The sequence below is a fragment of the Dendroctonus ponderosae genome, unplaced genomic scaffold (assembly GCF_020466585.1).
Source record: "Dendroctonus ponderosae isolate FM_Combo_2020 unplaced genomic scaffold, Dpon_F_20191213v2 Dpon_F_20191213_1, whole genome shotgun sequence".
NCBI lineage: Eukaryota > Metazoa > Arthropoda > Insecta > Coleoptera > Curculionidae > Dendroctonus > Dendroctonus ponderosae.
Window position 1 is genome coordinate 23,141,504 of NW_026017110.1, and position 11,718 is coordinate 23,153,221.

Here is an 11,718-nt window from a genome sequence, read left to right on the forward strand (position 1 = left end):
AAAGTGACTGATGTCAAATATATTCTGAAATTTAATTTTTAATATTTAATTCGAGAAATAATCTCACTAAATACCACTCGAGCTTTAAAATTAACATATAATTTTTCACGATTGCATGTTTTCCTTGCAAATTTCACTCGTCTTTCGGACTCATGAAATTATGGAAAACATGCAATCGTGAAAAATTATCGGTAATTTCAAAGCACTCGTGGTATTACCCCCGAAAATTCTGTCTTTTATCACCACTTAAACACACAACAAAATATTAGTAATATTTATTTTCATATACATTTAAACAATCACAGCGTTATATTACATTGCATTTATAATACATTATTTTTATCTCCGCATATGAAACAGAAGAAAATTATAAGAAATATTTTTTTAAACGATTTTCAAAATATGAAAGGTGTATGATTACCTTGATTGAATGATAATGATTTGGTTAAGATTGCTGGATTACTTTACTATTACTACCGCCTCAATCACATCGCAGTTATTTATATGTTTCCTGTTGCAAAACCAGCAAAGTTAATTTATTCCACATTTTCCACATTATTAGGTCGTGCATCGAGACCTTAAAATGGAGAATGTAATGTTGAATTCCGCTCGAACGCAAATAAAAATTGTGGATTTCGGTTTGAGTAATTTCTACAGTCCCGAAGAGCTTTTGAAAACCCATTGTGGATCTCCAGAGTACGCTGCCCCTGAATTATTTATCACTGGAATGAAGTATGGTTCAGAGGTAGATTTGTGGAGTTTGGGAATTATTCTCTATGGCATGGTACGTACAAAACCCGAATTACTCAAGGCTAAACATGCGCTTTCATATGTGCGATTAAGGAATTTTATGATGTGAATAGTGTCATGCGTTTGCAGGTTCTTGGGTATTTGCCATTTGTTAGTGACCGGAACGAGCAACTGAGCTCTCAAGATCGTCGCAAACGGCTGGTTTTACAAATCAACAAAGGCCTCCGCAGCTCGCATATAAAAGATTTGTCATTATTCTCTCCGGATTTTAGAAATATGGTTTGTCGAATGCTGATTCCGGACGTTACCAAGCGAATATCCATCAAGGATGTGATGGTGCATCCTTTTGTTACCGATAAAGGCAGCAAACTCATTAGGTTGGTTTTGCTGTTGATATTTTACCTTTGCACTATCTGAGGCCCGTAGAACGAGTCCAATGAAAAAACTGGATATCAAACACCAGGCAAGAATAATTGAAGATATTTGCGACTTGGTCCATCTGCCAACACATGAGGTGGTTCGAAAAGTAAAAGAGGAACCGTTTAGCAGAATTGGTGGAATGTACAATATTTTAGCACGTGCAATGGCATTGAGCAAGTGAGTGGCTTTGGATGCTTTATTCACATTTTTCAACTGAATTCTTTCTAGACTGAGTGGCGATGGAATCAGTAAACTCCAGCCAGGGCCGGAAACAGGTACAGGTCTTCCACAGAATTCCCCCGTAAAAAGACCAGACAACTTGAGAAGCATCGCATCAAAGCCTCTTAGTGGGAGGGACACGCCGACGATTACAGGTTAATATCTATAGTGAATATTTTTGATAGAAACATCTGTCTTTAGTGCAGGATAGAAAAGTGTATTCTCGGTCAAATAACAAACCGCCGATGAGCGCACAAGGTCCTTTCAAGATCCAGGCAGAATTTAGACAAGCTGGAACACCTACTACCGCAATGAGACCCAGAACTGTTCAGCTGAACCTACTGGAAAAGAAGAACAACTACAAGGACATTAAAACCGCTTTCCTCGCAAGAAAAACCAATTCAGGTAAGTAATTCAGTAGGAAGTTTTTTGGGGTTGATTCACTTGATTCTTGATAGCTGGCCTAACACCAAAAAGCTTCAGGCCTTCTGTTTCTGTTTCCTCCCCCACTGCTGTGAAATTTCCCAGCGCTTTAAACACAACAGCGTCTAAAGAAGTTGTTCGAAGGCTCTATCCGGGCCCTGATGAACAAATCGAACCCAACAGAGAGGCTAAGAATGTAAAACCGACAAATTCGTAAGTAATATTGAATGGTCAGCAACAGAAATGTCGAAACTCGTAAACATTTATCGGACTTTTTATTCGAAAAACACAGCGACAAGGTGTTTGGAGTTGTGTAGGGTCAGTGACATAAAACGATCCAAAACATGAACTTTGCCCTTTAAGTCGAGACCGATAAATTGTAGAGTAGAAGTTTTAGTTCGCAACAGGTTTTAGGGCAATTATGGGCTATTTTGATGAAATGTTCCGGGAGTCGAGGAATGAGTCGATGAGCGGAAAGTCGTGTTTTCATATGCCGATAAAATCAAATGTCTAGCTGAATTTTTTTGATTCTAGTTAAAAATGTAGCCAACAAACTTGATGAACAAGACTTGATCTGTCTTACTTTAAAAAAATGTCGTCGACTAGTTATATACGGACTATTTTGTCAAGTATTTGATAAGGACATTTTTAGGGTATTTTTTATTGTCTCTACATTTTCCAAATAATTTACATACTTTTTAATATATTATACTCATCTTTTACACACAAATCAAGAAAGGAACGCAGTTTTTCTTGATTTGGAAGGATATGGAATCAGGAAGTGTTTATCACACACTAGAAAATGTTCCTAAAATAAATGTTGAAATTCTGGGAGTACTTAAAAATATACAAATTGTGAAAGCTTTTGTGAAATTTTTAGAAAAACGATAGGAAATCATCGCTCAGAATCCATGGTTAAATAAGGATCCTTAAGGATGCCTTAAACAAGTTGATAAAAAGGCAATTTGTAAAAATAGCATAAATACAAGAATAACAGATCAAAGAATAATTTTCCACAACCAATATTATACAAAAAAGTTTGTCYTRCRTGCTCGTRCWTKRAARSTTACCCAGATTTATTCTTACATTAAACGAAATTATTACAATTCGAGAGCACTTAACTTGCACTAAATAACGAGAAATGAATCAAAATCTACTCCAGATCAGAAATGAAAGAAATTAGATTAATTTTAGCACACGTTCAGAATGCTATGTTAGAATACGAAAATTGGGCCAATGACTTTTTCAAAGATTAATTTATTGTTCATTAAGAAACTCTCGATCAGTTTAGCTACTTTTAAGACTTTAAGATTTTAAAGCGCAGCCTTTCTAAGACACGCTTGAAAATAATATTTTATTTTAATTTACTCTTTGCACGTCTCACCTCAATTATGATCAAAATTTTTTTTTAAACATTTTGTTTTTATACAATTCTTTTTGGTGTTTTCGCATTTTCAAAACTTTACGAAGACGTATACGGTTTTCGTATGTTAAGAAGCATAGAAAAACCTTTGCATTTTCGCTTCGTGACAAAAGTACTTAAGCGAGTTCAGTTGCAAACTCATAAAACTAATCCAGTAATAGTTGAAGAAATAAATTCACCTTTAATACGCAATTTTCCGCAGTCAAACATCATTTTCTCCCAACCGAATACTTAGAGCAATTTGCAGAGAGCATATTTGGCTTGACAGAGATTCAATTTAAGTTTTTTTTTTGTTAAGCCAACAGCAATTTAAAAAATTATCCCATCGATAATTTAATTTTAAACAGCTTGAGGAATAGATTCGACTGGAATACTGATGAGATTGTCATTGGCATATTTATTTTTTCGATTCAATATAGTCAGAAAACGATTTTGATCCCTAATTTAAATGCAAAGGAGACCAGGAACTTTTGATTTGGAAGCGATAAGTAGTTCAATCATTTTTTTATTTGAAACTACTATTTTAAAAGTCATGAAGGAAATTTGTCAATAAATGACTGCAATATTTGAATAGTTTTGTAGAACTTGAGGTTATTTATATCTCACTCAAGTTTATGCGGGTAATGAACCATAAAAGTTTTTATGCTCCTTCCAACACCATTGAAATTAGGTTTTTTTATTGCGGCATAAAACTCACCATTTAGGGCTACGTACAAAATAAAGTAAATAAAAAACGGGATTTCACGCACAGTCTGCCGCTGATATTAAACTGGAGAAAAACAAATGAAAATACTATTACTCATGATTTGGTTTGCAATCGAGCTCGATTTGCATGCTTCATATGTTCGAATGGATTATTAAATCTATCGCCAGCATTAAAACAAATGGATACATTATTATATAATCCATTGCACCGATTGGAATTAGTTATTTATTAACGGATTAATAGTTCCCATAGTCGACACCATCTGAATATTCAAATTTCGCTGTAAAATTGAATATTCCCCGATGTAAATCAGTTTACATTTAGGCAAATTTAAATGGCTCCCAGCATTATTTACTGGAAAGTTCAATTTAAAAATCGGAACTGAGTTTTATAATGTAAATTACATGTGTAACTGACAAGTGTATCAGCAGGTTTTGGTCTATACGTGCTTATAATGAGTACTTTGATGTGTTTCTGTTTGTGAACTAATTAGTTTTAGTTATATTGTATTATTTGCCATTTACTAGAGGAGGTGATAGTTTGAACCCTAGAGCCCAATCAGAGAAACTTTCCAACAATAGACCCACCACAACGAATGGAGGCTTTATTAGAAGAAGCTTGGCTGTAACTCAAAGTGATCCTAAAGCCACTACGAATAGGCCACAAACAACGTCCAAAGAGTACAAAGTAAGACCAGTGTGGTCGAAACTTTGGAGACATTTTAAAATAAATTGTTCTTGCAATTTAAGGCCTTGGCCAGATTATTAAAGATGGCTCGACCAGCCACTTCAGGACAACCAAGAGAAAAGCCCACCATGGCCTATGGGGATATGGCGCAACGAAATCAGACAATTTACCAAAAAGCGAAAAAACCTACCATGTACGATCCGATTGCCAGATCCATAGCCGGTTACGTTTGTAACAACGTGCCTAACAAATTGCCCACACTGGGCAATTTTAAGAAGTAAAGATATAAATAATAAATAAAAAAATACCTTGTATTTTACGGCACTGTAGACTTAAACAGACGAAATTAAATAAATGAATTAGCAAGTTTTATGCGGCTTTTTGCGCCATTAACTGAATGTGCGCCATCAAAATAAAAACCAACCACAATATTTTATAGTGTTTGCCAGTCGCAAAGACTAAACACTATAAAATTTCTCCATGGAAGTTGTACTATAAACGCGCAAAATTATTTGCTGTTTTATAAAAACGTTTCGTCATGAAAAGATTTGCTTGTCGAGAAAAAAGTGGCGAAAAGGTTATTGCCTACGCAACTTCAAAACATGTGTTTTCCGCAAGAATATTTCGTACCTCCATTTCTTATTGGAGAGGAAAACGTGATCTGAAAATGTCTGGCTGGAATCACTTTCATAATGCAAAACGAAATTTTCATTTTCGAATTTTTCCTTTATTTGAAAGTTAGTATTTTTGTACAAATTATCTTAAAAATGTAATTTGTATTCTCTCATTTTTACTTATGAGCCAAGCTTGAGGAGATTCGAAAATGTTTTAATATTTCTTTCTCAAGAGGAAAATGTCACGGTAAATTTACAAAGTTTAAAGGGCGCATTAAGTGGATGATAATTTTCCTTATTTTTATTTCGAATTAGTTTTTTTTCCATGATGATTTACATATGCATCCTTCAATTTACCACTTTATTGTATCAGTTGTGCGGTTGTACAAACAGTTTCCACAAAAAAATGTTAACAAATCACTTTTTGATGCTTTTTGCCAATACAATAAGGAAGTACTTGAAATAACTTTGATAATTAATGCGAGCGCCTTAACTGAGTATTAAAAGTTAAGAGTATTAATTTACTGTCTAGACTAACAAAATCGCAAAAAATGTTGAATTAAACTTAATAAACTCTGTTTGAGATTTAATGTTATATTCGTCCTTTGGATTCGCTTATAACAGTCATTAAGTTTTACCCAACCTTAATTTACCAATTACAAAACTTTGTACCCAATTGTTTAATTTAACTGTTTTTCCACTACAAGCTCCTTTACGACAATTGTACGTGCTTTTAAAATCACTGATACGTGAAAATTATTCTATAAAATAAATGTTTTGTTGCAAAAAAAAAACGTCTGTCTGCTCAGTTGAGTTCTTTTCATGGATAAATAATAACCAATATCAAATAAATAATTTTCGAAGAAATATTCAGTTGAATCTATCGAAAGAATTATCACCGTCAAGGAGAAAAATCATCTTTCTCAACAAAGAAAAAATGGATAATTTAGTCCGCTTAGGAGCTAATGCATCAAGTTCCATTTTTGTACAAAATACTTAGCCAAAAAAATACCGTGTTTATCGCAAATAAGTAAATAACGGAACGAGCTAAGTAAATAACAGAACAACCGATCATTATGGCCCAAATTGAGCAGTTCTGATGTTTAACCGGCGATTTCTGCTCTACAATGGAATCAAAATTTCTATATTTACATTTGAGGAGCTGAGTAGATCTAAACCTAGTATTTATTATGGAGCTCAAAAAGGGCACATGTAAAAATGGAATTTTACGCAAAACTATTTAACTCTCTTGAAATTTGTATTTTATCAAAATTCAGATCGCTCGAAATGTCTCAAGTTCTCTCGCATTTCCGTTCCAGGAAAGCGGAGAATCCAAGGCGCTGATAAATACATATACACTCAATGATTCTCAAAATAACCAAAAATTAGTAGATACTTTGACCTGTTTGTAAAGTGTTGAAAAAAACTCAATATTTTTGAAACCCTAAAAATACAAGTTATGCATTGAGCTAACCTGTAAAAAATACACCGGCGTAAAGTTGATTTTTGTACAAAAACAAATGAAATGTTGCTATTTTTTAGAAAAGTGGTTAGTTTACAAAAACACGTTAAATCTCCACACAGAATTCATCAAAAATTTGATCACATTTTGAGTCTTCAACCGGCCATATTATTTATTACTCTGTTACACTCAAACAGTTGCTTGAGTTCAGCTCGAAAAACATACAAAATCGTTAAAAAGCTGCATTCTGCTTCCAAAAAGCTGAAATCTCTCAAAACGCCTTCAATTCCATACCATTTTCACGGTAAAGAAGCTTCTAACGCTCGTGTTCATTGCGCGTAGAAAACCCAAAAACAATGCAAATAGAGATTGTGTTTTCAAGAGTCTGAATTTGGAGAAACAAATTGATCGTGACTTGACGAAAAAAGCACAGATAAGAGTGCATTTTTATTTTGCAACTATTATAAAATAGACGCCGATTTGTACAAAAAAAATGGCAAAGAAAAGACGTGAAACCCTAGAAAGTTTTCCGGCAACCTAATGTTTCAATTGAATGCGATTTTTAATGCGGGATTAGCCATTCACTGGGGAAGCTATTAAAGGTTTCATTCTCAGCTCGAAATCGAAACCCTAAACAGGCCGCCATTATAACCGTGACTACAAAGTCCCGAATTGTTTAATAATTTTCAGGAGGCCGATGAACAAGGCCAAATTATTAATCGGCTAGTTGTCAAAGGGAGTCGAGATTTGGCTCGGGTTTAATGTTGCGGTTTGCGGTCACACTCCGATGCCGGAGGGCCCCATAGAAAATTTCGTTTTGTTCATTATTAACATGCTATAAACGAGCGAATCACTTCTTTACCGCCAGTTCTATGTGTTTCCACATTGTTGGTGGTTTACCTACGGATTGAGGTTAAAGCTATCCATTTTAGAAACTGCTAATTATAAGGCACCTCATATTGCTGGAAAATGCTAGGAATTCTATCTGAAGACCTACAGATATGGTAGGAAATGCCCTTCACTGATCTGTATAAAACAACAGAGCGTTTGCTAACCTAAATAAAAAAAACAGGGCGGCATAATTAAGTTATTAAGGAAAATAAAAAGTGCAACTGCATTCACTCATACATTCTTTTATTAAATTAACTGGATGTGGTAAAAGAAAACGTCTTTTTACACCAACCGAGCACGTAAATTACATAATAAAGCAGAGGAAAAGAACGAAATTCCGCGTCATGTACTGCATCCGACGGAAACTGTACCTCAAAGAGTTTTAATTTGGATCCGTCAACTTTGCAAACAGAATGCTTCTATATTTACTCTCATAGAAACAACGCATGCATGTGTTTTGTCTATTTTTCAGGCAGGAAATGAAACTTTGTAGTTACATTATTTGTTTCAGTTGCATTTCGACTCTTAAGTCAAATTGGGTTGCTACTCATATAATACAATCTGAATAAAGAGCTATATGTCAAGTTAAAAGCAGTAAAAAGCAACTACTTTATTTGCGTATTTTGTTTTAATGAGTCAAAAAGTCAAAAAGAATGAAAAGTTTGGTCTACATGACGTTGTGGCTACGCACTTAATGGTTTAGGAAAATGAGAAACTCAATTATAGTATTAAGGGAAAAAACGCCCGAACCTAAACATTTTATCCTTTAACTTTTAAAGAAATATAAACAAAACAAGGCTGCTATTTAGGCTTTAGGTAGATACATCAATCACACGCCAGTATATGTAAGTAATGTGTCCCATGCCATTTTTCTGCAGATGACGAGAAAATTAAGTTGAACATTTTAGCCGCTGTTGAAAATATCTGAATAATCTGCAAATGAACAGCCAAATTCCAGCAAGATTTATATATTGATTCTTTTCTAAATCATATAAACATAATACTACACTGGTACTTCATAATATGATGCTTTCGTTCCATAGAATTTTTGACGCTGTTTAATTGATTTAAGATGTTATATTTTCATGCTCATGTTCCATATAAAATATATTATTTAAACTAAGACTTCATTATTTATTAATTAAATTAATAAGTAATTAACTTGAAGGATAAAAAGGTTTAAACAAGAACACAATTTTGAATGTGAGGATAATTTCTGATTTAAAAAAAATAATTTGATAAACTTTTGACAAAATTTGTAAAACCGCGTATTCCCTGCTTATAGTACCTACATGCTTTAGAAAAAATAAATTTAGACAGTTTGCATACATTTGTTAAACCGAAAAACGATCTTTTTTATCTATCATATCTAATCATTCGGAAAAAGTAGAGTTTTTCGGGCTTGTAGGTCGCTGTGGAAAAATGTATTCTTGACGTTAAAGGCCTGAAAAAGTCACCGGTTTCTAGCAATTAAAAGCGTATTCTTTCATTCTTTCTGGCTGGTCTGACTGGCTGCTAAATCTTATAGTATTTTGTTAACAATCGTGATGTTAATTTTTTTCTAGAATTAGAGATTAAGACTTAATCTATTAAGACTAGAGAATAATAATATCTAATAAACATTTTATGAAACGTTATAAATTTTAAAATCTACATAAAATTCCATATCATTCTTCGAATGTGTGCTTTCTTATGTATGAAAAGCGGGTCATAAAATAAAGGAGGAGAACTGCAAAATAAAAGCATTCGGAAAGATAGTAATTTTGTTTTTAATATGCTGCGCTATTCCATGAGGTTCATATTATAATTACGAAAATAATTATGTGTTGCTACATGATATTCTGCAAGCAGAAAATTACTAAATTAAATCTTAAAAGAGCAGAAACGAATCAACTACTTATTCCCTTGTTGTTTGGAAAAAACGGTTCAATACGTTAACAATACTCAAGGGGTTGAGTGTAAAGTTTCTGAAAGACCGTCACTATATGGCATAAAAGAAACATTTTATGAAATTGCCAATAATTGGAGAATCGCCGAGTATTTTGACAGAATCCCAACAATATTTATGGTGAGTTGCATATGTTATTAAAATCATTTCTGAAGAAACGCTTTTTCAATTTAAAACTTATGTTTTTTCGCATTAAAATTCGCAAAGAATGATCTAATTTCCATGAGACTGACTAGTGATTTGGTATCTATTCAGACAATAACTTATAGGACCGTTTTAAAAAATGTCATTTTTTTCCTCTAAATTGTAAAAAATTACGAATCCAATTGCTCAGACGGATATTAGCACAAACAAAAAGGCATAATTTAATGTCCAATTACAGGGAATGCAGACTTATATTATAGTGTGTATGATCGGGGTTTTCGGTGTGTATGACGGATTTTCTTCAGTGTTGTAACACCCGCTTCCTTCTTCTACAATAATTTAATGGTTTTCTATCAGAACTTTGACATAAAACCCTCAAGAACAATTAAGGATGAAGATGAGAAATAAAACTTTCGCCAGTTTAAGCCGAATAACTTTTTAGGTTTTTTGAAAAAACCTAAATTCAGGCGCTCTTAGTAGTGATATATTTTTAAATCTTTTTATCCATTGCAAATGTAAGGCAATTGATACATATTTCAGCATATATTCAGAAGATAAAACCTTTGAAACGAATTTACATTTTAACAGTTCTTCTCACATTTTCCTTACATTATTATCTGTTTCCATCATTTGAAACTCAAATAACTTCATATGTTTTTAACGCACTATATGCTAATAAAACACCCCCAAAATTATGACTGATCACATGTTTACCCAAATCCCTATTCTCATAAAGCTCCTGCAAATATAACTTTACTATGCAGGTTAACTACAAAACTTTTTATAATATACAATATAACTTTTTCCAGTTTTCCGGCATATTTTTAACAGACCTTCGCCATACAATACATATAAGGGAAAGTTGTAAAATGAATTTAATACATATTTCAATTCACACGTAACCTACGCTGAATTTTTCTGATGTACCAACATGTAAGCTGAATTCTTACAGTTGTAAAACGAATAATTTACAAACTAGACCTTGTAAATGCGCGTCAGAGTTTTTTTGCAGAGCAGTTTTCCAGTTGATTTGCATTAAGAAATGTGATTGTTTAATTTAAGAAAAATGCATAAAATACGAAAAAGCAAATAAGAAGAGAACGGATCAAAATCATTAGAATTAGGAAAGTGCTTGCTAGTAAAAATTAGACAGTAGGTCTATATATAATCAAAGCTGAAAATAAATCTTTAAAATTCACTCCTGAAAAATAAGAAGAATTAAGGGATTATTTCGCCTGCTTCTTAGCTTTAGTAAAAAACACAGAAAAATGTAAGGAAATAAATGCCTATATATTTTGCTGCCACCGGGACATGTGAAAACGAACTTTTGCGGTTCTCGAGTGTTATTCCTCTCATGAGTTATGTGACGCTCAAACCTCTAAACTGCCCGGACTATCATAATTTAAGCTAACTTGCATTTTGTAACTTATATATACTTGCTAAACGCATAATTAAGTTAGTCAGAGTAGTCAGAGTAATCCGAGAAATCAGAGCTAAAGGAAATATTGTATCTGTGAAAATAAAGTTTTTAAAAAGGAAAATTCAAAAGTCCAAAATATAACTGGCGCAGTCGTGCGGATTTGCGGGAATCAATACATATCGAATGTACTGATTTTTTCGTCGAATTAACCGAAAACGAACCCTTGGTGAAAGTTGAACAATATCGCGGACGCAGAGTGAGTTTTCTGGAAATCGAAAAAGCTCCAATCCATTGGGGAGCTGTTGTTGCCTTGCTGTTCATCGATCATCGGAAAATAGAACCCAAATTGTCTATTTTCGCGAGATAGCTGTTGACTGGTTCAGACACCCATCGTTGGATCTTCAAGAACGTCTTATAGAAAGGACATGGCCCGGATTTTCCTAGTAGTTATGTAAGTGCAATTTTCAATAATTGTTAATGTCTGTTGAAGACCTTTTAAACTCCTTGACTGAGTTATCGATAAACCCTTTAACCGACTCTGACTCCACTTCCATTCCTAGTGAAGTGTCAACAAATAAGAATTTGAATAACTCTGTTGATAAAATGGCTTT

The 11,718-nt window shown here is 33.4% G+C and overlaps 2 protein-coding genes across 3 annotated transcripts in view; one reads left to right on the top strand and one right to left on the bottom strand.

The window, feature by feature from the left end:
• LOC109535636 (serine/threonine-protein kinase MARK2) overlaps positions 1–4,998 on the top strand; it is a 12,407-nt gene extending 7,409 nt beyond the window's left edge. The window contains exons 4-11 of the mRNA XM_048670630.1: positions 563–784; positions 880–1,127; positions 1,177–1,347; positions 1,399–1,544; positions 1,591–1,794; positions 1,848–2,025; positions 4,469–4,628; positions 4,691–4,998. Coding sequence (XP_048526587.1) covers positions 563–784; positions 880–1,127; positions 1,177–1,347; positions 1,399–1,544; positions 1,591–1,794; positions 1,848–2,025; positions 4,469–4,628; positions 4,691–4,909 — 1,548 coding nt within the window. The 3' untranslated portion in view covers positions 4,910–4,998. The remainder of the gene's footprint in view (positions 1–562; positions 785–879; positions 1,128–1,176; positions 1,348–1,398; positions 1,545–1,590; positions 1,795–1,847; positions 2,026–4,468; positions 4,629–4,690) is intronic.
• LOC109535629 (synaptotagmin-10) overlaps positions 1–11,718 on the bottom strand; it is a 58,370-nt gene that overhangs the window by 25,676 nt on the left and 20,976 nt on the right. The window lies entirely within an intron of this gene.